Here is a 25,707-nt window from a genome sequence, read left to right on the forward strand (position 1 = left end):
TCCCTTCTGTGATTTTCATACCAAACAAAAACCCCTACCAAAAACGTTAGGCAAAGAGTGGAAAACACAACCTCGCTGCAGAGTTTGATATATACACAGTTTGTCTATTCTAACAAGCACAGTTGTAATTTTGCTGTTAGTACAATACAGTCCCTATCGCTAGTGCCTTCTTGCATAAGCCAGTCCCTTGTGATGTCCAGTTTGAACTAGTGCTGAGTAAATCTATTAATGTAGAATGAGAACTAAAAAACTCACTAGAATGAGCCAGGCCTGCCTCTGTGTCTTGAACAAAGTTAGAAATATAAAGACTGAGTATTTTCCTCAAGGTGTATCTGTTTAGAAATGAAACAGTTCTATATATTTTGCTAACTAACTTCAAAGCATGCTACTGCAGCACTAGTTCTACAGGATAGACTTCTAAGAAAAGTGCTGTTAAGACTTTCTGCTACTTGGAATAGTACCAAATTGCTGCTTAAACTGCTACTGAAGTGAAAAATGAAACCAGTTGTTCTCAAGGAGAACTCACTCCAAAAGTTCTCATAGTTTTAACCATAATTGAACTTCAATACTTCCCAGATGTTTCCCAGAAAGAAAACAAATTTTAGAAAAGGATTGATTTTTACCTCTTCTCATGGGACTTAACTCCCACTAAGCACACATCAGTATATGATATGAGTATGTATAATCATGCTTTTCTCTTAAATCTTCCACCCCAAAAAGCAGGAACAGTTCTAGTTTCAGAATGCTGCTTTGCAAGTATGCCTCAGGTGTTTGAGGCACTAGATAAAGGAATGAGTGACTTACGAATACTCCTATGGCACATCAAAAAACTGCAAGTGTGACAGCACACATTAAAGCAACAACAGAATGTTCCCAAACAGATGCAATCAATTTCATGAAGACATCCCCAGATTCCTAAAGCATGTAAATATTTTACACAAACCTTTCAGAGTTCTGATCTGTTTATACACAAGCCCTTCTACAAAGAACCTCTTGCTGACTCACTACTCCCCAGCACCATCAAGCACAAGGGACTTGTGACAAATGTCTGCTATGTAAACATATGTTAAAGTCTTGCATCCTAACTCTTCATTTGCTGGAGTAAACCAGCTCCTGTAAACTTCATCACAGCCTTGACTTTACCCAGGGAACAGAGGACTGATCCAAAATAGGTCATGATTTACTTCAGCCATTACTTCTTGCTCAGGTTTTCCCCCTCTCTGTGCCATAAGCCTGTCAGTTACCCAGCTTCAGAGATCTATCACATCTAAACCCAGCATAGTTAGAAAGTGAAAGTGAATTAAACTACTGCTACTCCAACTACTGAAAAGCAAAACAAGATGTGATCACTTAACTGAGGAGGTAAGCTGAGCTCACTGGTGATAGGCAAATGGTTATTTACTGTATCACAAGACAGCATCAGTCTTCATCTCTAAAGTCCAGCCAGCTGACTCTACAGCATCAGAGTACCACATCTCACTGAGATCATCATATTCAAAAGAGAAAACACTTGGAGGCAACAGCTGGCTTGCTTTCAGACCCATATACAGAAAACATCACCAATACAGTTTCTTTTTGTACAAAGGCTGAAAGACCCACATACACACAGCCAAACCCCATACATACCAATTTAAAGTCCTGGTAATCTGTTCTCTTACATCCCAACCCGAAGTCTAAGGAGGAAAGCAAAGACTTTGTAGAACAAGTCATACGACTGCCTCAGTCATTCCCCAGATGAACACAAGAGTTCATTGTTAGTCAACCACGAACATTCACATCAAAGTTCAAGAGGACGAGTTTAGCAGGGCTGATTTGGAACTGATACATTTCATTCTTCTGAGCACAGAGTTGTAGTATCTCCCTATATTTGATTTAATAATATAAATTAAATTCTGCTAATGAAGGAAAGGATCAGGCATGATCATAAAACTTAGAAAAATACAGCAGAAGCAGCAGTAGAAGCAAAAGTCATGCTATTCACACAGAAGGAACTCTTACTTTGGCAGGATCATGTCAACTCAGGCAGACATTTAGGCTGTAAGAGATCTGATATTCAAGAGAAAAGCCAAAGATGCTGAGAGCACGCAGCAGCCTTATCCCGGCGTACATGTCTAATATAAAAATTCATCATTCAAAACTGCTGGGAACAACAGTTTCTGAACTGGCCACATGCTAGGGACAAGGACTGTTTGCCTCCCACCTTTCCCTCCTAAGACACTAACACTTCCTCCTCAACACGGACCTTGCTGCCTTCCTTCCCCTCTCCTGTTTCCACATTTGGCTATGTCAAAGTGTGTTTATTCAGAGGCTGTTGAAGCACTGCAATTTTAACCAGTGGAGAATGTCGCAGTTCCCAGCCAGGAACCTGTCTAAATGCACATGAGCAAACTGCAGAGACTAATTGCTGATTGCAGATTAGAAGGCTGGTTTTGGCTAAAAATCTTGGATTTGAGTTTTCTGTCAGAGAAACTGCTTTCTTCAAAGTGTTTCTGCACAGTCAAGATCTAAAAAAGCTCTTTCTGGCTTGTTTCTAAAGTGAGACTCAATGGCAATTCCAAGTCTTCCTCTCAAATGTATTTGTTTTTCCCATTTTACTTTAACAATTTAACTGTAATCTGATAAATGTCGTAAGGTCCACTTAGGTTTGAAAGCTGCAGAAGTTGCCAGTCTCCAGAGCCCATTCTGTCCCTACTTGAGTTCCAGTACTATAATACTGATTAGTCAAATACCAGGACTTCAAAGAAAAAGCCTTCTGTTTTTGTCATTTTCGGTGAAGTATTGTTTCTATTCTGAGTAATGCTGAAATTAAATATTGCTGCTATTCACTCTTGCCAATACCAATGCCAAAACAAGCTGGGAGTCAATGACATCTGCAGCGATGCACGCATTTGGGAAGCGCGCTTTGAGTTGCAGACCTACGAGATAACCAGAGAAAAACAACACCCCAAGGATATTTCGCTGCCCCAGTGAGTTTAAGTGAGTTTATGTTCTCAGAGGCATATGCCACAAGTAACTTTCCTCAAACAAAAGGCCTCATTGAAGCTGCTCTATCATACTGATGCCAGCAGAACCAGAACACCACACTGCTGCATGCTTTCAGATCTGGTAGAGACAATTTTTTGTCTTCTCCTTTTGAGGGACTGGACATCTTTGAAGTTTGCTAGTCCTACAGAGAGACCAGATTTTAAGATGTAAGGGATCTTAAGAATGCATACAGGAAACATTTTCTTTTTATTCTTAAGGACTGTTTTGAAAATAGATCTTAAGGCAGTTTTGATTTAACTACTTCCCTTAAGCATTCTTCTGTATACACCACTGATTACTTTGATCAACCCCTTTGTAATCTCTCCCCCACACTTCTTCCCAAATGGATTATGGCAAGTGCATGTAATGTTTTCTCTTTTGAAGCAAATGTCATGTTTTTGCCATGTTATTGTTGGCTCTTACTGGCTTAGTAGTACTGCTGGACTCAATTGTTGACTCAGTGAAAAGAGCTTCCTATTTAAAAAAATTAACACTTCTGAAGCTGGCTGTCTGTTGTACAAGCTCTGCATTGGGAATCTTGTTAATTATTCATCATTCATTAAGTCTAACTGACGGGTTTTTTAAGAAGAAATTCCAAAACAAACATGCATGCCTGTACAGTTGTTCTGCATTTCTGAAAAACTCAAGATGTCTCACTTGCCAGTTTTTATTTCATTTTGGATACCAACCAAATTGAAGTGAAAAAATGTTACATAGGCCAGAAATCAACAGTGAGTTTTACAATGCAATGCCGGAGTTCTTGTCTCCAAATAAAATCCACTTTGGAAAGCATTCTTTGCTGTTTCTGCTATAGTCCAGAACACGTTCTTCCCACATTTCCAACATTAAAGAATCAGACTTCAAAGACCAATACAGATGCAAAAATCCCCACTTCTACTTCAGATTTTAGACGACTTGGAGCATTAAGAAGATTGCTCCTTCTTAGGGATGATATTTCTCTGAGACACTGTTTTTGTCCTTACTTCTAAGCAGGCAACAGCCAGCAGACTTCAGCCAGGCCCTGGGTAGGGTAATAGGCCATTTCCTGAAATTAGAGTCAGTCATGCAGACATTTGTCCAGCAGTTAGAGCAGACAGATAAATATGCTCTGGAGTACAGAAATTCAGTGCAGAACTAGATAATCCAAATGTTCTCATTAGTGGAACAGATCCTTTCTACTTATGAATGATCTCAAACACTTTTGCCCTTATGTGATAGAGACTTTATACTGTTGTTGTGTTTGAGTTGTTTAAAAAATTTTTTAAGAACATTGCAGCAAAGTTATTTACTGTTAAGCATTCTATTTACTACTCTCCTATATGGAATCCAGCAGCATCTATAGTTCAGAGGAAGAAGTGACCCCAGATTAAACTTCTAAATTCTCCCCACTACAAACTGAAACAGAATCTGACAGTCTAGAATGGCATATCATTTTTTAGATTCATTAAATTGCATGTGTAAACAAAGACAATACTAGAAAAGCACTGACCACATATTATCAGCTCATCTTGGACACATGGTTCCTTGAAATTTTCTATCACTACTGTACTGGACTGCCCCTTAAGTATTTGTATGTCGAAGGATTGTTCAAACTAGAGAAGAAGGGGCTCAGGGCAAATCTCATCTATATACATACCTGAAGGGAGGATGAGAAAACAACTGAAGCCTGGCTCCTCTCAGTAGTGCCCAGTGGCAGGAGAGAAAAAAATGAGCACAAGTTGAAAGGCAGGAAATCCTCTATGATTGTCAAAATGTCTTCTTTTCACTGTGATGGTGACAGAGCACTGACACAGGCTGCCCATGGAGGTCACAGAGCCTTTATTCTTGGAGATACTCAAAAGCCATCTGGACATGGTCCTGAGCAACCAGCTCCAGGTTGCCTTGATTGAGCGGGGGGGGGGGGTGGACCAGAGGACCTCCAGAGGTCCCTTCCAACCTCAACCATTTCCATTTTGCTCTTCTGTGAAATTAGGGTTTAGGCCTTAGTCCAAAATGTCGCTTCAGAGGTGGAGGAGATTCAGGTCAGACAAAACTAGATTTCTGCTATCCATAGGCACAGATGCCTGCTGTCTAAGGTTTCCAGCTGTCTGAAACAGCCAGCTCATTTTAACCTCAATTTGATTTGTCTGACCTTGCAGCAAGGTGTTTCACTGGAAAAACACACAATCCAATTTGGATGCATAGCACAGGACACATCCACAATTAATAATATTGGGATTTACAGAAAGGTATAAACTACTGACAAACATGGATTACCACATTACCTAGAGGAGGTATACTACTATCTTGACAACTCAAGATTTGTCCTCACCACAGTGATCAAAGCCTTGTTTATGGGTATCTCATTAGTTTATGTCTATCAGGGGAAAACCACCAAGTTCCTGCAGATGCTTTTCTGCTGCTGCAGCTCTGCACAAGACCTGGAGGCTGATACTCTGACCATTTACACTGAATATTTCCAGACAAGATTAGAGTAGTTTTGTTCTCTCTACCCTTTCTCTCACCATAGTTTTTGACTCAAAAAAGAGGGATGTGCAATAGCACCACTATTATATTTCAAGACTAACAAGAAGCTGTATTCCTATTTAAAGGTCAAACATACTTGAACAAGATTTTGTTGTGGAAGCTGTGTAGCTTTGGCAACATAAAACTCCTTGAAGCAGATGAAAAAGTTTGCGGTCTACTAAAGTACCCCTACATTACCAAGGTACACTGCAGACCCTTTCAAATAGGCACGCTCTAAAGCCATTCTCAAAGTCTACTAGCACTTGGACCTATGGATCCAAGAGTTATTGCATTGATGTTCACATTTTAACATTGATAATGTAGCCCTGACAAGCACAAGAGGAGAGAAAACATTCCTATTAAAAAACACTGAGTCCATTTACCTTACAAATGGCTCAACATGAAGCTATGCAAGCAAGGTAAGCACATCACAGGTGTCACTCCCAAAGACAAGATGTTCAGATGAGGGCTGTGCTTAGAAAGCCAGGCATCATCTTTATACAGGCCTCATCAGGATGTTCACAACAAATGGATACACTCTGTTTGTTAGAGGAGCTCTACCTTACCATTTATTTGCAGTAACATTCGGTTCACTATAAATGGAGCATAAATTGTTTTGTGTGTGCTAATCAATCAACCTGGAGAGCATAGGCCTGTATTTCCCATTTATACATAACACTGAAAGCATTTATTATTAAAGTGTATTATTGCTGCATTTCAAGGACAGTGACATTACGAACAATACAAGCAATGTAGAGAAGGAGTTTGCTAGCATTCCTTTATGAACAGGCATGGCATGTACCTTCAAGGAAAACTTCAACACCAGTGATTTATTTTCAGGGTGTAAATGCTTTCTAAACACAGTCCATTTACCAATTCTAGTGATATTGCCAGTGACTCAGCAGCTAGCATTACACTAAGGCATTTCATCAGTGGACAGCAGAGCAAGCAGAGATAACACACTTCTGAATACTAATTTTAAAACAAATAAAGCTTTTAAAGTCACTGCCTTTCTAGGGGAGTGAGGAGAGGGAGGCCAACAAGTACACATTTGGACACCAAAAAACCAGACAAGAGGTCAAACTCCACCATTGCTTACCCTGATTATAAAAATGGTATCAGCTCTAATAAGTCAGAATAAAAAAAAGTCCAAAAAGCAGTTCTGGTTAAAATACCATGACTGTGACCTGGTGAAGTTTAGGTTATAAACAAAAAATACAAGGGACAATACACCCTCCCCATAAACACTAGTACTGTCTAAATGGAAATCATCCCTTTTTTTTATTTTTACTTCATAGCTGGAAGACCCCTGTATTTCATGGAACCAAAGTGACTAAAATAAGCCAACTGAAAAAATGAGAAAAAACATCAGAAAAGTAAGTTTAGATTCAGTCAATCTCCTTTACTCAAGGAAAGGCTACACATGGACAGCTTATTAGCCCATAAGGCAAGAGATCTGGCATTGCTGATGTTTAAGGAAACCAATAAAACTAAAATATACTAAAATCTCACTACATGACAAACTTAAGATGATGGAACAACTGTTAAGTGGCACAAAGCCTTAAGTTACTTACGCTGCCCAGAAATGCTGCTTTTAAAACAGCTTCACACAAAATACATGCATAATAAAGAGTTAAATGTTCTGTCTCCCCAAAAAGCATGTGTCAATACCCAATACTGGATAGACTACATGAAATTTGTTTTTCATATGTGTAGAAATTATTATTTTTAATTATTATTCTCATAAAATAGCTTTTATCAGACTTACATAGAACAAGAGGCCTTATTTCCTTATATATTAATTTTTCATAAATCAAGTTTCAAGAAAGAGAGGTCAAGAAGAAAGATACATCTTCAGAGAATTAGTATATGCGTTTGACCACAGTTATCCAGTTTGGTGTTCTGATGTTTTATGCAGCTGAGACACAAAACCAGACCACTTAGCCAGATTGTGACTGCAGTCAATTAACTAACACACTTGCCAAGCAAAATCTCAGCAAACAAAGTTAACAGATATGGTGATATGCATAGAGATTCAGCCTCCTGGGTTTTTTCAGGGCCTAATTTTTTTCCTGAACTGTTACCAGTCCTGAACTGATAATACACTGGTTGGCTTGGAGCAAAAAAGTTTTAGAACTCTGCTCTTCAACCATTCTTCCAAAACACATCAGGTACAAATTAAACCAGAACATGGAAAACAAGCTGATCAGTTTTACATGCCATGATACATCACAATGACATCAGAAGAATAGAAGTGTGTACCCTTCTCACTCCAGTTTGTTCTCTAAGCAGGAGAAAAAAACAAACAATATTCTCATAGCATTAAGTAGTGAAAACACTTAGAGAAAATATCCATCTTATACATTTCTTTTTCTGTTTGTCTCCATTAGCTGGGAGACAAGGGCATAATTTCACAAATACATTCATAGAAAACAGAATTCCTAATTCATATTTGAGAAGCTTACTCTATCAAGAACTATTCCATTACACTTGATTGCTGCTCAGTTTTTTCCCCCTGCAGCCTCAGCTAAGACTGTTTTCTCAGCATTAAAAATTAAGTACTCAAACAAGTGGTACACAAGACCTTAGAAGTAAACCTCAGAGCAGGAGCTGCAGAAGCACATTAAGGAGGAGTCTCATTTCAAACCAGTATGTTTTTACACTGTGTTTCCCCAGAGGCCCATGAATGGATTCCAAGTTAGTTTACACAAGGCTGCTTAACAACAACCGCCAACAAAAAACACATCTATGGGCCAAGCATTAACCCACTGTGAAAAGTGCAAGAGCAGCTTAGCAGTGGGCTTCCAGCTGGGCTACAAAGTGAGCAGCAGGGAATGCCTTCAGACAAGCTGTCTGACCAGCTTCCATGCAGGCTCTTTGAGCTACAGGTCAGTAAGAGTCTCTGTGTCACTACAAGTCAGTATGTCACTTTGTACACTTCAAAGTAACCTCCTTCCTTGCAGGTGGTGATATGTTGTATCAGCAATCTTGAAGAAAACAAACAAATAAGAAAACAATAAAAAACCCAAACCCACCAAAAAAATCTCCAAAGTTGGGACCCTGCAGTATTAGAAAGCCCAGAAGCACTTGCCTTTTACCCTATAGTAACATTGGAGCATCCTTTTGTGAGCCAGAACCATCTTTCACCCAGAAGCCTTTCCAGCACTTGCCCAAGGATCTTACCAACTGCTTCAAAACCTATCAAATGCTTCAAAAAAAGCACTCTGTCAACACACATAATATCCTTTCATAAAAGAACAGCAGTAATATTTACTTATCTTTCCCCTGAATGGAGACTCAATATTTCTTATTTTAAAAAGCTTCTGTCTAAGGCTGCTGCTTAGCTTCACTTCCCACTCTGGTGACCTATTGAATCTTGGCTGCTCTAGGGAAATCTCAGAAAAAAGAAGTTATGCTCTTTAACTCCCTCACCTCTGAGATACTTTGGACTTGCTAAACTCCTGCCTCTACTAGTAAGGACATTGTCTTCACAGATCTATAGTTGGCTTTACACCTGCAAGGCTGCAGTACACTGGTAATAATGCTTTCAGAGGAAGAACACTATGCCATCCACAAACACCTCACTATCAGGTTACTCCAACTTTAATATCTTCACTATAGAGCTTTAGCCCAGATGAAAGATGTGCATATAGAGAACCCAAAAATTAGTATAGCACAAATCATCAAGGCATGAGTACAACTGTCAACATTCTAGCAGGGGGAAAAACCAAATGACTTTCCTGTCAGTAGCTCTGTTCTCTTATACACACTGCCTATACAGCATTCCCCAATATTTTACATCCTCTGCTCCTTGCATAAGGGAAAAATACCATTCTTTACTAGGGAGCCCATCTGAGCATAGAGAAGCTTCCATTGAACTTGTAACCTTCAAACAAGATTCAAGCTGCACTAGGTGTTCCTAGCACACTTCCACTCATTTGGAGGAGAAGGGAAGAAACAGGATCAAGTCAGTTACTGACCAAGAGCCAAGAAAGGTTTTCTTGATGTAGGTACACCTTGATTCTCTCAAAAACAAACAGCTCTTGCTGTGTTCAGTCCAACCATCAACTTTCTGAAAACTGTTCTCCTTCCCAGAAGCACACAACCTGAACAGCATTCCAGTTGTTCAGGGCATTGCCTACAGGCCTTGACACACTGGGGTTTTCCCTCGATCTCCGCTACCTTCAGCAAGAGCTGAACAGAATGGACAACATTAGTTCCTCTGTGCTCCAGTGATTGAAAGGAATAAAAATTAAAAAATAGGGCTAGCTACTTGTTTCAAAACACAAAAGAGAAAAGATCAGAAAAACAAAGGCACTGGTTTTATCAGCTGAGGGAGTATGGATTCTATAGTTCTAGGTCTAGTTCAGAAGCCAACCAATACACGATCCCCTTACTAGACCTAACTCAGAAATCTTATCACTAACCTTTTTCTTAGCTTCTTTGATTTTATTTCAGTCCCTCACCCCTCTTTATCTCTCCCTTCCACACACACCAGAGGCTCCCAAGACCTTATAGAGGTTAATGTAGCTGATGATATTGCCAGATGGAAGAAAAGGACTGCTGATGGATGCCAGGACTTCTCTAGCAGATTTGCACAGGGTGCCTTTATCAGCATTTCTCCCTTGACTGCAGATTCTCATCACTGCTCTCCTCATCTGCACCCCCACAAAGAAACAGATAATAAAATTCCTCATTAAGGAGTTATCTGGACATAGCCTACAGGCACCTTCTTCATTCACAATACAGTAAGGTAGGAAGGAGGTTTAAGTGATAACAGCCATGCTCATACCTGTCTCCCAGAAGACAAATCAGAAATATATTAAAGACAACTATTTATATGCCAAAGAGCATGCAAGCATTCACTCACAAGAACACACACAGACACATCTAACATTCAATTATGATTCCAAGAAATCTGAAATAAACTAAGGCAGTGCACTGAGCTTCCAGAGACTGGTATTTGCCAGTTGAACTGTGTGCACATTTTTTATTTACAGGATGTACATACAAGAGATAGCACATTACGCCATGGTAAAGATAACTAAGTTCAAGGACTATGACCCACAGTATATTGACATTAAAAAGTTTTTGTGAAAGTGACGAGCTTAATTTGTTATGACAAATTCTTTATAGCTGAAATATACAACTCATTTAATGAAAAAGTGAGGAAACCTTTCCTGTATTCCTTATCTCATCAGCTAAGGCTTTTCACCAGCTTGTAAACAAGTCCCCTTTTTAAGACAAAAACAAACTGGAAAGAACAACAACAACTGCAAAGGCTGAAGATCAAAGCCACAAACAGACTACAAATGAAACCAGCTTACAACTGCTACACGTTCTACAGTCATGCTGTACGAGCTCTTAATTTACTGTTACATATAACCCTTGATGGCAAAAGCGAAACTTAAGAGTCAAGATACTCATCTACACACTTTACCTAAGCACTGGTTAGTGAAGAAGCAAGGCAAAAAAGGAAAAGCCAATTTCTTTAAATAAATAATTTTTTTCTATCAATTTCACACTGCTTCAGTACAGGTAGTTCAAGTACTAGAGATGAATTTTAAACTCATTCAGAAAATCTAGCAGAGAGAATACCATGAAAAGAACCTTAAGTTCAACTTCTCCTACAACTACATAAAATAACTCAGGTTGCAAAAACTACTAGAATCAAACTGCTTTAGGAATGTAGGTTCTGATATTTGCTAGAAATAGTCCAAGGCAAATCCTGCTTTGAAACACTACTTACTAACCTTGTGCCAAAGTCACTGCAGAAAACGTTTCAAGTTGAGCAGGCTGCCTCTGACACCAACGCCCCAGTATGTACTCAGATTAAAGCAACCAAGTTACATTCCCTTTTCCCCTCGCATGCTTTAACTATTTGGCAAAAAGTATCTGTGCTCGCATCTGTTTGACACTGACGGGTTCATCCCAATGTCAAGAAGGAAGCAGAGCCACAGAGAGCAGCCCCCAGCCCATCACGAACGCTACATACCGCGGGACGATTCTGGGCAGCGCCGTTCCGAGGGAAGCCGCCCCGGCCGTAGCAGCAGCAGCAGCACCTGCCGGGCGGGCACACGCCGCGGGCGGCCCCTTCACCTTGCACCACACGCCGCGGGCTCCGCGGCCGCCCCGGCGCGGCGCAGGGCGGGGCGGGGCGGGGAAGTGGCGGCCGCCCCGCGCAGCCGGGGCGCGGCTCCGCTCAACGCCGCTCCCGCCGGGCTCCGCCGGGCGCGGGGCGGCGGCGCAGGAGGAGCAGGAAACCAGCCCCGAACGGCGGGGCGGCCACGCCGGCTCCCAGCCCGGCTAAAAATGGCCTGATGGAGCGAGCGCGCCCGCCCCTGCCGCGCCCCCGCCCCGCCGCCGGGCTCGGGCGCTGCCCGGCGCTCACCGCCGCGGCTCCCGGGGCGGCCCGCGGGCTGTGCGGGCTCCCGAGCCGTGCGGGGCCGCCCCGCAGCACGGAGTCCCGCCGCAGTGGGTTATTTTTGGAAGCTCCCCCCGCCCCCCGCTCCCGGCTCTGCGGCGTCACAGCCGCTCCCGCCGTGCGGAGCGGGGAGGTCACGCCTTCCCGCGGCCGCCCGGAGCCCGCGCCGCGCCGCGCCCCCCGCCCGCCGAGCCCCGCACGGCGGCACCGCGGGCAAGGAGCAGCGGCGGGCAGACGGAGCGATCGGAGATTCATGCACCATTTCTAGCGCAAGTGGAGGACGGCTGAAGCTGGCTGGTTTAGTGCTGCGTTAGCAGTTTCATCTGCAGACTGCGCGATTATGCTACAATTGGCAAAGCACAGTGATAAGTAACACTAAATAAAGTTTCCTCTAGAGAGCAAAAAGTGCGTTCACTGTGGTTATCCTTACTGAAGTGAGGAGCCTCCCCTCATAAGTCAAGCAGTAGCTTCTGGTATGCTGACAATTTAAATTAGAGGGAAAAAGAATTCTCCTTAAAGATGAAATATAGAAAGGCACCAGGCTTGAGAAAACATTAATTCTAGAGATAACTGGATTTCATGGGACATGGACAATACGATTGCAAGGCTGTATATATATTGCTTTTAAAATGCCAACAAAACTACAGTCCTGAAATCAACCCTGAGCAGCAAAAAACCAGGGCCCTGACTTATAAAGGACAACAAAGCCAAATGCTGTGGGTTTAAGAACAGTAATGATCAATGAATGTAGCTTCTTGGAAAGCTGCAAGTCTTAGGAAGAGATTATGGTATTTTAAAAAGCCTGCACTATATTTCTGAACTTAGTAGTTTGAAGTTTAAAACTACCAAGAAAAAAAAATTCTCCAGGATCACATCTTCTCCCTGTCATGACCGACTGATTTCACTAGCTATGGTGGAAAAACAAGTTCACACCTCAGCCTATCCCTCTGTGCCCAAATCCATGTGCTTCCAGATTAAAATAAGGCCTCTATTACACCTACAGAGACTATTCAAGTTCAAGTAAGGTGACATTACAATTTCACCATATGCTTTGCCATACACCACTCTGGAAAGCTATTTTAGTCTGGCTTGAAGCAAGATGCCAACACAATTAAGGAATACTAACTAACACTATACACCCACTGTTGTAACAATTTCCCCCTCATCCGCAAATGAAGCTGGCAACTTTAATATCAGACTTTCTTAAGGAAAAAACTCCATGTGAAAAAAAAAGCAATGGTTGTTTCACTCTGCTAGAACTTAAGTAAGTCTAAAAGACTCGTGACTGGAAACAAAGGACTTGGAAAGGAATGAAAAAAAACCAAACCTAGACAATGGAGCCAGTGTTTGTAGCTCACTGTTAAATAACTGGAAGACAAGCAGCATCAACACAAACCTCATTCTGAAACACAGCTTACAGAGGACAGTAGAGTAAGAGCCTAACCCAGGGATTATAGTTACCACAGAACAGGAAGACAAGCTTATTCCATGGTACAAGGGTATCGTCAAGAAGGAAGAAAAACATCAGCTCTCCTGCTCTAGGAACTAGTGAATTTGACATATATTCCCAAATTGAAGTGTTTGCATGATGTTTAACACTATAGAAGACATTTGTTACTGGGAAAGCCAGAAGTTCAACAAATAGCATTTGCACACCCATTAAGCACATGGTCTGAAAAACAAATTCAGAAGCAATATTGTTCAACACTTCAGTTAGCTAGTAAAAACGAAAAAAAAAATCCAAAACCTAATTTTCTCAGTATTTTGACCTTCAAATCAGCAAAGCAACAGCTTTATTGAATTCAAACATTCAGTCTGAACATTGCAAGCAATAGCTTGTAACCAAAATGTCTCTTTTCTGAACACCCAAATACTAAGACATCCTTTTGCAAAGGCATGTACCTAGTCTTTCTCTATAAGAATAAATTTTTGTCCCATTCAGTATGCAAAAGGACAGCTTATCAACAACATGGAGTGGTATGGGTTTGTGTATTTATTTTTGTAACAGGTAAACAGGGAACTAGACAAATATGCTAGGTTTTTAAACCCTTTATAGACCCAAGCAACACAATACATACCCCTTCTTGCTTTGTGAACAGGTTAAGGCACTCAGCCAGAGCCTCACATGTTTCCTGGGATACTTCAGAGACCACATCAACTTTCTGCAGGAGGGGAGAAGATATTCCTGAAAGCACAAAAATATTAGTAATGTTAGAAGGACATTGTAAATGTCAGGATTCTTTAAATTATTTATTCCTCTAAGCAATACAGACATAACATTCACATGTTACAGGAAGGCTGGTGCATTGCAAGATCTGTGGGAGGGGTTTTTTTGCATCCTTTCCTTAGTACTGGTATAAGAGGCACATGAATAGATTGAGTTTCTCTTTCAGCGTGGTTTAGAAAGCAGAGGCAGTAAGCCATGGCAGCAGGACACTGGGAAAGGAACTAGCAACAATCTCCTTTTAACCACTTACTAGACTTTAAAGCTTCAGCTGACAGAATTTAAATAAAAAGGATTCTGCGCTGGTTTACTATAAATAGAAGTGTAAAATTTAGATTATTTTTTGCCTTCTGCCATGTATTACACAGAAGAGAAAGAGCTTACCACAGTGCTCAGTGCAGCTGAAAATTTAGGTTTGAGAAAAATACATTGAATTGTAACTACAAGCACACTGAACAAGTGTGGGGGAAGGGGAAGACCTTATTTTCATGGACTCATGTGTAAGTAGCACAGCTTGTCATGTCACATCCTCACTTCTATGACCATTTAAAGAAGGAACTGCATGTCTAGAACCAGCAGGAAATCATAACTCAAATCAGCTGGTAGAAATGATTGGAGTCAATCTGTGAAGTTTTCTGATGCGCAGCAATTCCTTGGAAATCAAGTAAGTAATTTTCTCAGGAAGCATAGTTGTTGCAATTAAAATAATTGCAACATTTAGTGCCTGCAGACTCCAGGATCAGTTGACACCATTTAGTAACCCAGGTGCTTCGAACTGATGTCACACCATTAAACATTAAGAGGTCCATCAGTGACAGTACCTGAGCTCATTTTTCAACTTATACTGCTTATGCAGGACAAGATACAGTACATTTCCACACACTAATTGTGGTCTCTGAACCAGAGCTCATCACTGACTCAAACTGACTCTTCCAGCAGCTGCTAAGAACAGCTAGTGCCTCTAGAAGGAGGGCAGCACACTAAGTGCAGGGGACATCTTTATTTGAAATATACAAGATGCATAAGTCTCAAAGATTCAGAATGGCATGCCAAGTCCCTGGACTCAGAATAGCATGTTGAAACAAGGAGAGAATTTTAAATACCAGGTGCCAACATAGCCATTTTTATATTACTCAAACGATTTTAGGGAAAACGCCACACAGAAGGGTTTCTAACTCAGAAATTTGCATTCTTCTGGAGCCAGAGGATTCAAATACTTTAAAAATACCACAACAATGGGAGAACTAGAGCAGTTCTCTCTGCTGCAACCTACAGAAGTTGCACATGATTCCAGAAACAGTTCACTGACCTAGCAAGTTACAAACATCCCTTGGAAGGAAAATAGGAACTTATTACTGCTATTGGCCACGACTAGTAGTTTCTAGGAATGGAATCTGCTTTTGCTTTACTATGGGTATTGGTTGTTTAAGTTGTGTATTTCCTTTAAAAAAATGTTTTTCTTCTTTAAAAAAGAACCTCACTTGTTCTACAGTCAGGGAAACTGCCTCTATAGCTACCAAAGGAAATTTATCGACCTTATAATTTTCAAACTGGGGGTTTTCGTGAAAAAATCTGTTTTACTGTAACAGTGATTACAAAAGCTACATAATAAGTCATATACATTATGAAATGTCCCTTTGCCTTGTGAAATAAAAATATGGTAAAAATTTAGTTTATGAAAAAGACAGTGTAACATCACAGAGTAACTTACCCCATTGGCATGTGGAGAAAAAGCTGTATTTTTAGCCTTCTTTTGTAAAGGCACAGGGATGGAATAACTTTTTAATTCTCAAAACTGGTATTTTACTACAGACCAGGGATCTGTATAGACAAACAACTTGTTCTCTAATCTGAGCTACAAAATTTTAGCCACAATATATAACTAGGACTCAGGTCCAAAGGACCAACAATTCTTACAGAACTCCTTTGTGTGTTTAATACATGAACAACTTCTCTACATGTTTAAGGTATTTAATAAAACAAGTACAAATCTCTAGCATCTTGATGCCCGTGATATATTTTAGCAGTTATGCTGCAAAAATTTAAGTACATGTTAAGAATTATAACTTGAAATGAAACCTGAAAAGTTCAAATCTGGCATAAAAGTCATAGTAAAATTTGTGGAATATATCCCATCATATCATGCCTCAGTTCTCTGTATAGTTTTGTGATTTCACTGCTCTTTGTACCTGTGAAGAAACACTTATGCACTACAACAAGCTACCAACCACAGATTTGGTTTTAAAAAAACCTTGAAAGCAGACCCATGTTATATTTTTATGATACTATTCAATAAGGACTATAGCTAGAGGCAGTTTCTCTGCATTTACAGCTGCTAATAAAATTTCTTTCAATCAGCATACTTCTTAGTTGTTTCTCCAAATCTGAAATCTTAATTGTTAGCAATTACTGTAATGCTACTTTATTTGAATCTTTTTTCATGGGGAAAATTGTCCTCCATTTTCAAGCTCCTGAAAATTTGATTTTGGGGAAATAAAAGCATCCTGCTAAAAAGAGAAAATTAGTTGCTTGGTAACAAACTACATTTTAAATTAATCAGCTTTACCTTTTGTAGCATCCAAAGATTTAACCATTGCAAGGAAGTCTGAAACCTCTTTACTGAGTCTTTGTTGGCATGCTTGTGCTTTCTGAAAAAAATAAGGATAGCTACTTCAGAAGTACCTTGTTCTAAGGAAAGTGTATGTTTACTTTCTTTATTATAGTGAAATTTTAAAATTTGGACAGCCAAGAGACTGATATATTAAAACTGAAGCAAATTACTTAAACTCCCTTCAAAGACACAAAAGCAAACAGAGTATTTATGAACATCTTATCACTGACTAGATTTTATTTAATTTAATGTAGCAAATTAACCCCAGTCAAAATTGTTCTACGTGCCACTTTTGCTATTCACCTCATTCTTTACTGAGCAGTTTAAAAATCTGGGAAGAGCAAATACTTGCTCTTTGAGAAACTTAAGGACAAAATAAGCACATGCATAGGTTAACTGATAAATGGCAAGTATAGTGGCATGCAGAAACCAGCCCCAAGACCATATTTCAAGCCCGCATTCAAACCTGGAGACAGTTATTATAAAACCATAGAATGGCTTGGGTTGGAAAGGACCTTAAAGATCATCTAGTTCCAGCCCCTGGCCATCCACACCTTCCACTAGCCCAGGCTGCTCAGAGCCCCATCCCACCTTGACCACTTCCAGGGAAGGGGCATCCACAGATTCTCTGGGGAAGCTGTTCTAGCACCTCACCATCCTCACAGTACAGAATTTCTCCCTAATATCTAAACGAAATCTCTCCTCTTCCCACTTATCCTATCACAACTACATCTAGTGTGTAATCACTACTACACAGTTGGCCTGTGTAAAAAGTCACTTCCCCTGTTTTTCATAAGCCACCCTTAAGGCTACAGTGAGGTCTCTCTGAAGCCTTTGCTTCTCCAGCTCTCTCAGTCTGTCTTCAAAGGAGAGGTGTCTATTCATTCCTGGTGGTCACCTTTGTGTCCCTCCTCTGGACCTGCTCTAACATGTTCACATCTTTCTTGTGCTGAGGTCCCAGAGCTGGATGTAGCACTCCAGGTGGGGGATCTCATGAAGGCAGAAGAGGGGGGCAGAATTGCCTCCCTTGCCCTACTGGCAGCTCTGCTTTTGATGTGGCCCAAGATGCAGTTGGTCTTCTGGGCTTCAAGTGCACTGTTATCTATTAAATAATACCATCTTCTGTAGCCTGCTGGGGACTGCCAGTGCCAGTGATCCTCCCACCTCTGCTGTGCCATGAGCTACTTCATGTTCTTGTACCAAAAGGAATGGTACAAGCTGCTTGGAGTTTAGCCACATGAAGATTTTTGCACTGCAGCATCAACTTTCCATTAAAATAGAATGTTTTAGCAGTACATGTATAGCAAAAAGCAAGAATCACAGGCTGAATGCTAGAATTACCAAAGACTACTTAATCCCATTGCAGATATGAGCAGTCACTATTCAATGCATCTGATGTGATCTGGGGTGATAAAAGATCGTTTCTAAAACACTTCATTGCCTGTTCTGTAGAGGCAGAACTCGATTTGGGTTAGCTTTGGTGACACCGGGACTGGAGGATATCAAGTAGAGTACACAAGGCTCCCTCTCCTGGCTGAAACACTCAAGCAGCTTTCTATCTTACAGTAGTGCTGGCAAAAGTGAAATCACAGCCCTGTAGCTATGATAAACATGTCATCTTAACCACATAGCCTGAGCAGGAATACATGACAGCAAGCAGTGCAAACACAAGTAGCATTTATGCATCCATGGGTGGAATCATCACTTTTAGTCAAAGGTATATTGAAGTATTTTAACACAAAACAAGGCTAATCTGCAACTGCCCAGATGCATGAGCCAGGTAAGTATTCAGTACATACTTTTAGAGTGTCCTGTAGGTCTGTAACAGATATTGCATCATCTTCATCATCACTGCTCAGCTGTTCCTGTGTGCAGTAGTGAGTGCTATATGCAGAGTGGTCCTCTATTGCTTCTAGCCAACTCTGGAAAGGAAAAAACAGAGTTAATAAACATTTCAAAGGTCATCCCCAAAACAAAGTATCATGTAAGCAGAACAACAAAATTTTCTCTTTATATAAATAAGATAGTCATTAGTAAAATGAGACATCTCAATAGCCAAAATATGGTTTGCTAGAAAATGCAACATGTATTGTAGATGAAATACTCTGTGGGCAGAGTACCACAGACTTAACTTATCATTAACCCTTAAGCAAAAATGTAACCCATGCCTCAGTCTATTCAAGGTCACATTAAAAAATCTTATTAATTAAAAGATCATAGGGAACATATTTTGTATCTTTGGGTTTCTGCTCAGAGAGCAAGGTCCCTGTGACAAAGTCTGCTTTCTCATGTGAGACAAACTTTGTGCACAAAACCTCAAGCACTATCATAATTAAGAGGTAGATTCTTCTCCTGTTCATTGGATCACAGAGTGGCTGAGGCTGGCAGGGACCTCTGAAGGCCATCTAGTGCAACCCCTCTGCTCAAGAAGGCCCACCTAGAGCTGGTTGGCCAGGACATCCAACTGGCTTTTGAAAATCTTCAAGGATGGATATATCACAACTCCTGAGGGCCCCCTGTGCCAGGGCATGGCCACCCTCACACTTTATGTTCAGAGAGAAATCCCTGGGCTTCAGTTTGTGCCCATGGCCTTTGGTCCTGTCACCAGGCACCACTGAAAAGAGCCTGGCTCTGTCCCTCTTAGCACCTCTCCTCAGGCATTTACAAACATAGGCAAGCTTCCCTGAGTCTCCCCTTCTCCACACTGAGCAGTCCTAGCTCTCTCAGCTTTTCCTAGTAAAAGTGATGCTCTGATCCCTTCGATCACCTCCATGGCCCTTTGTTAGGTTCTCTTTAGTATGTTTGTATCTCTTTTGTTGTGAGAAGCCCAAAAATGGACACAGAACTCCAGCTGCCTCCACCCAAACTCCATCTCTAGTTAGTACACCTGCAGAAGCACAAGAGTGAATGTACTACAAATAGACCTAAAACTGTTTCAGAGGCACCTTTTGAGAAAATATAGTTTATTAGATCATCTGGGAGTATGGTTAAGAGTAGACTGTACCATTAAGCATTTTTCGTTTGGGATAATGAACTATGAAAGTGCAACAGAAGGAGGTTCCAATAGAAATTTACCACATGGAGAAGTGAATGAAGAACAGGAAGTTAGATAACAGGGCATAATGCAGGCACAGAGCTGGAAAACAAGGTAGCACTTATTTTTAAAGAAGAAGTAATTACAATGGGCCAATTTTTTTTGCTGTTTAATTTGTAACCATGCTAAAAGATTTAATATCTGCAGCAATGCTACCAAGTTCTGATGATCAAAACATGAAATACGCTGCTGCTAATGCATCCAAGTAGTATGCAAATTATTCATTATGGAAGTTACTGTATTTTAATGCCTTTCATAAAGAGTCATTATTACCTCTCTTGTTTGAGAAGGAACGTTATTTTTAGGAATCTTGAAACGATGAACAGTGTCATCAAAACATCTGACAGAAAAGAAGCAACTGTCTGTTGATTTTACCTAGAGCAAAGTGGAGAAAAAACAAAATTAGTATAATGAATCAGTCAGAAAAAAAAATAAAATAAGTGTATGCAAAGTATAAAATTATGCTTAACTCAGTAGTTTTTGCCTCAGCTTTGATCCAAGTAATTGTAACTTATAAAAACCTTGGTCAGAACGGTTTTCCAAAGTGTATCATTATGTCATTAATAGCAATACAGAGGTTCTTAAGGTTAAATATTATATTTGCATTTATTTGCACCACTTGATTCAGACAAAACCTCAGCAATGGTTCAAGATCACCAGTATTAAGGAATTTGTAGATACTGAAAAGCAAGTCACTTTTCCATACAATATGAGTGTATTTATAAGTGCAGTTTAATAGAACTTGTGGTGCCAGACTATGATAGAGCAGTTATAGAAATATGGAAATTATCTTAAATGCATCTTTCTTAAACACTTCATCTTGCTGGGCATTATAAATGACACCTGGCATTTGTTTTCTCTGTTCACCCCTTCCAAAACAGATTCCCACCAGCACAACAGAAATCAGTGAAGTTTTCCAAATGTCACCTTTAACATTTTTTAGTCTTTCCACTGAGATCAGCTTAAGTTATGCAATCGGTCACAAGCAGCCAGGGACAGCTAAGGAGGAACTGGAGCTTTGGCTATTCCAGATCACATGCCTCAAACTGACCCATTCTGCTTTCAGGATACCTTGTGTGTCTAAATCTTCAATGCTTTAGAAAGCAGTGAAGGAGCTTTATGGCCACTTTACATAAAAGAACGCTTTGCTGGACCAGGAACAAGCATTTCTTTCAACAGCACAAGCTTTCTCCCTATTTTATAACAAAGATCAGGTTACCAATCCAGTGGAAGTTTTCATTAACCAGGAATGAAATACAATGGAACATAAAAAAAACAACTCAGTAGTTACAACACATTCCTACCGTGCAGACAGCTTGTGTTAGATGCTTGCACCCCTGACGATGATCATTATTCACAGCATCAGCTCTTTGAAAGAAGAAGAGATTTAGTGAAGAAGACAGGAATTATTTAAACTGCTGTTCAGAAATTTAATCACAGGACTTACTGTCTCCGATACCAGGAAAGCACTCCATGTTCTAGAACTATCCAGTAGAGTTTCCAACCAAAAAATCGTGAGCTCTGAAAGAGGAAAAAAAGGCTAGGTAAGCTCAACAGAATACTTTCAGTATAGACAGCTCAGTGTGCAGCTGCAGTGTGAGCTGCAGAACTGAGCTCTGGGTGCTAGGAGCCTGAGGCAAGAGACCATGAAGTGGCAATGACCCTGTGCTTAGCCGAAGCCACAGGGACTTTGTGGTGTCAGGAGCTGAGGACAGCATGAAGACTCCTGACTTTCACACACTTAGATTGCAAGGGCTGAAAACCCCAGGGGTTCCTTCGTTTGGGTATCTCCTGAGAGGCACCAGCCCAAGCTGTTACCTTGTTACTGCACAATGATTAAAGATCCAGACATCTGACACTCAGCTATAGGAAACCAAGGGTCAAGCTGGTAAGGAAACCTTGTCAGACTGAGTGTAGTGAGTTTAGGGAGCTAAGCTGGGCACTTGTCAACTCCCTGAAGCCACCAACTGCAAAGGGGCTTCAGTCCCAGCAATTAAAAATCTCTGGTGGAAGAAGTGTGATGGACAGAGTGACTCCTGCATGGTCAGGCAGAGAAGCTTTCTTAACACTTAAAATTAGTAAACATTACAAAAACCTTTTTGGTTCTGCATATCCTGATGATCACAGCAACTAGAGAGTATTTTACAAGTGCAGCACTACTCCTGTTTTTGGAACCACCTAAAGATAAAAGTTGAGCCTGCTATTCAGTAAGAACTGAAATATTAAAATGTTGTACTTTTTAATATTACAGGAATTGGTGGTCACCACACTATTTTATAAAATCAAATGAGAAACAAAACACATTGACATCTCCAGCTACAACATTTTATCTTTCTCAAGCTTTAGCACGCAGTTCTTTTTTAAGAACAGGTCCTTATATTACAATTGTGATATAGGAAAATTTACACTGAAGAAATCTTTAAAGATTTCATTAAGCAACACAATTAAACATTCATGTAGACCTTAGATTCACTTGAGCAACACAGCAAATTGAGCTTTAAACTCTTTGAATGCCATCTTCCCACTAAGTTTTAAAATTTTCAGAAGATGATGGCAAAACATTAGTCACAGTTTCTTAAAGACAATGTATCAGTCAGAGATTATCAAAGTCATCTATTGAGGAAAGAAAAAGCTTTTTGCCCACACAAAAAGAACAATGCCTTATCACAGTGTAGCTTTGCCACAAAAATTATGAAGAAATAAAGATTTTAGTTACTGAGGTTAAGATCAGGGTACCACAAATCTGGTAGCTGCTCCACTCAGCCAGCCCATCTATACATATTAAACAAAATTACTATTAAGTACTACTCAAAAATTCTTTCATTCATCAGTTATCACTAAAATATAGAAAAAAGGACATACTTTGAAATCTTACAAGCTATTTTAGAAAGGGAAATAAGCCATACCTTCCACAGGAGACCTTCATATCGCCTCAGGGGTTTGTTGATAACCTGCATAGAAATTAAAGCTCATATAGTAATAGCTTCAACTAGACAGCCTTGGCATTTTAAATTGATACAAAAGTTCCTACCTTTCCAGTTTTACCTGCCAGTATCAGTTTCATTTCTGCACCTTGGGCTAGATCAAGGGGTGTCTGATCTGTTTAGTAACAAGACAAGGCATGAGGATTTGATGCAAATAAACTTAGATGTACTTTAAAATAATTTGACACTCATTACCCATCAGTTTGGCCTTCAAGCATCTGCACTTGTAATTGGGAACATCAACTCCTCAAGGGCAGAAGACTAAAAAAGGTATTGAATTTCAAGGCACTGCACTGCTTGTCAGAGTTCTACTAACCACAGAGAGCCCTTTGCCCTTACAAATTTAAATTTGGTTTTAGCTTCCAGCTATAAAAACCAGTTTAGGACACTCACAAATACCAAGACAGAGGCATCTTTAAACAGAGGACAAGAACACAGTTTGCATAACATCTGCATCAAGTTTTCCTCTTTGTGGTTTCATTAGAGACCTTCTTCTAAGGAGTGACTTTGTCTTGGACACATTTTCAGTCTTGCTTTTTTTTGTTACCTGTGTTCAGTGTTTAGCATCAAGAAAACAAAAGCCAGGCACATTTTACTGTTAACACAGTCAGTAAATTTTCCAGAAATGTGCAAGCTTGGACAATAAAAGCACATACAATAAGTATTTTGCTACAGTTCTCCTGCCTCTTGCAATTTAGCCACTGTTGGCCTTCCTTTATTAGTGACACAAAGCTTGTAAAGCACTGTAAGATTTTGCCTGAACGCTGTGTAATAAGTAACACAGCTTGCAGAAGATGTTGAATTCGTGTTTCCACTTAACATTTAACATACTTTTCATTTGGTACTCACCATTTTTATTTCTTATTTTAGGATCTGCTCCATTTTTTAGAAGTTTCAATGCACAGTGCTTATGAGCACGGTATGCTGCACAGTGCAAGGGCGTGTTCCCCATCTGATCTGTACAGTTGATATCAGGTGGCTTGCGCTTGTTTAACTGGAAAAAAACAAAGTTCTGGCTACTTATCAGTTTTCCCCCCTCTCCAGATGCCATATTCTCTCTTTTGAAAATTAGCTGTTCCTAACTAGGATGCTTCAGTGTAGATCTGGCAAAAAAGAGGGCATTTAGCAAGAGTTATGACAAGGGCAAGGAGTGCAACAATCAAACAAGACACTCAGCTAGAGCAAAGAACTTCAATGTTTTCCTTGCTATACCCCTTCCACCTCTGCTGCACAATATGGACACATTTTTCTGCTCAACTGCAGTGCCAGGGAAAATTGCACAGTACTGCAGTTCAGTCACTTATATGCTAGAAGGGCCCTGCCCAGCTCTACTGTCAAAAGTCTGCTGTTCTTCATAGAAGACTCCCAGGCACAGTGCAGAAGTTAGCACAGGTCAGTGCTAATCCAGAAAAAAATTGTGCAGCCCCCCTGTTTCAGAGAGTAAGAACTTTGTACTGAAGGGTGGCAGACCTGCCAGTCCCAATGCCAGATATCCTAGGCCATTTACAGCTTCTAGGATAGACAATCTGTTATACAAACAGTGTTGCTGCATTCTTAAGTCTATTAAGATAAAAGTAGCTATGTAACTAGGAAAAAAAAAACAACCCAAATTGAGTTTTACTTGCACACAATATAAATGCTTTGAGAAACTGACCCCTTCAAAGAGAAGGGCGATGAAGCATGACACTGCTAACTACCTTAAAACACCACTACACTTCTACTCAAACATGCGGCTACTGGATGCTTACATGGGGGTTGGACTGAATGATCTGTAGAGGTTCCTTCCAACCCAAACCATTTCATGCACTACCAGCCTCTTAAGCTCACAAGCCAGATGGGAGTGCCTCACTAGAAAGGCTAAGTTACTGATAAGCAGCCTTAGGAGACCAGAGTCACCAGTGCATGACAACAACTTTTGAGAAACTCAGTTTAAGTACTCATATTAGGCATATGCCATCATAGACAAAATTACAAAATAATAACAGAATTCCCATGGCCATAATTCAACAGCAACTACTTTATATGTACCTCAGAAGTAGTCCTATAAGGGATAAACTACTTATCCCTTATACAAGTTGTTGTTTACAGATCAACTGGTAAGAGAACAAAAGTCAAAAAGAGGGAGTTTGTGGAAGTGTACCCTCATTAACACTGTAGTCAAATACTTGCATTCCTGAGGATTCCTAAGCTTTAGCTCTTTCCAACCAGTTGTTTTACATTTACTTCCTCTTCTGACTTCTTGCCTCCATACCTTTTAAGCCACATGCCTGTGCTTTTAGCACCTTATGCCATGCTACAAGGGAATATTTGGAAGGAAGCTTCATGCATCAACTCATTCAGATAAAAATCTCTCCAGTCACTTCAGGAAATGTACAGTACATTTTTGAGAACTCACAGGAAGAACACACTGGCTTTGCCTCAAGTAGACTAAGGAGCCTGGGTTAAGATTCAGCTGCTGAAGATCTAACTTCTAGTAAATAACATGTTCTGGTGTTAGGTGTCACAGTAAAAGTAGATATAAGCAGGTAAAGTTCCATGAGCATCATAGTCTGCTAATAAAAAAATTTAAGTAGGAGCAAAAATGCCTGAACAATCAGTAGGTAAAGTACGGTGAATTTTGGAGCTAAAGGACAGTTATGAAGAGCTACACAAATTCTGCCCAGAGGTATCAGCCTAAGGGTAGGAAAGTCAAAGAGTAGGAAACCAGAGAACTGTAAATGTATTCCAAGGAACACCTGTTAAGGATTGATTTAAAACTGACTCCAGGTCAAAAACATGAAAATATTATGAAAGGTTTTAAAAGTCAATATATAGCTGTCTTTATACATACAGAGCTCAAAG

The 25,707-nt window shown here is 40.3% G+C and overlaps 1 protein-coding gene across 3 annotated transcripts in view; it reads right to left on the reverse strand.

The window, feature by feature from the left end:
* OSBPL1A (oxysterol binding protein like 1A) overlaps positions 1–25,707 on the reverse strand; it is a 78,083-nt gene that overhangs the window by 36,232 nt on the left and 16,144 nt on the right. The window contains exons 8-16 of one of the 3 annotated variants that reach the window (XM_063167571.1): positions 23,716–23,860; positions 22,914–22,981; positions 22,789–22,833; positions 21,330–21,403; positions 21,187–21,250; positions 20,156–20,257; positions 18,588–18,710; positions 16,744–16,825; positions 14,032–14,138 (exon numbers count right to left, since the gene is read on the reverse strand). In XM_063167571.1, the coding sequence (XP_063023641.1) occupies positions 14,032–14,138; positions 16,744–16,825; positions 18,588–18,710; positions 20,156–20,257; positions 21,187–21,250; positions 21,330–21,403; positions 22,789–22,833; positions 22,914–22,981; positions 23,716–23,860 (810 nt within the window). Of the gene's footprint in view, positions 1–1,998; positions 2,017–11,524; positions 11,633–14,031; positions 14,139–16,743; positions 16,826–18,587; positions 18,711–20,155; positions 20,258–21,186; positions 21,251–21,329; positions 21,404–22,788; positions 22,834–22,913; positions 22,982–23,715; positions 23,861–25,707 lie in introns of those variants that run through there. The other 2 variants (XM_063167576.1, XM_063167583.1) reach the window with 2 other exon arrangements.

The sequence above is a fragment of the Melospiza melodia genome, chromosome 1, assembly GCF_035770615.1.
Source record: "Melospiza melodia melodia isolate bMelMel2 chromosome 1, bMelMel2.pri, whole genome shotgun sequence".
Classification (NCBI taxonomy): Eukaryota; Metazoa; Chordata; class Aves; order Passeriformes; family Passerellidae; genus Melospiza; species Melospiza melodia.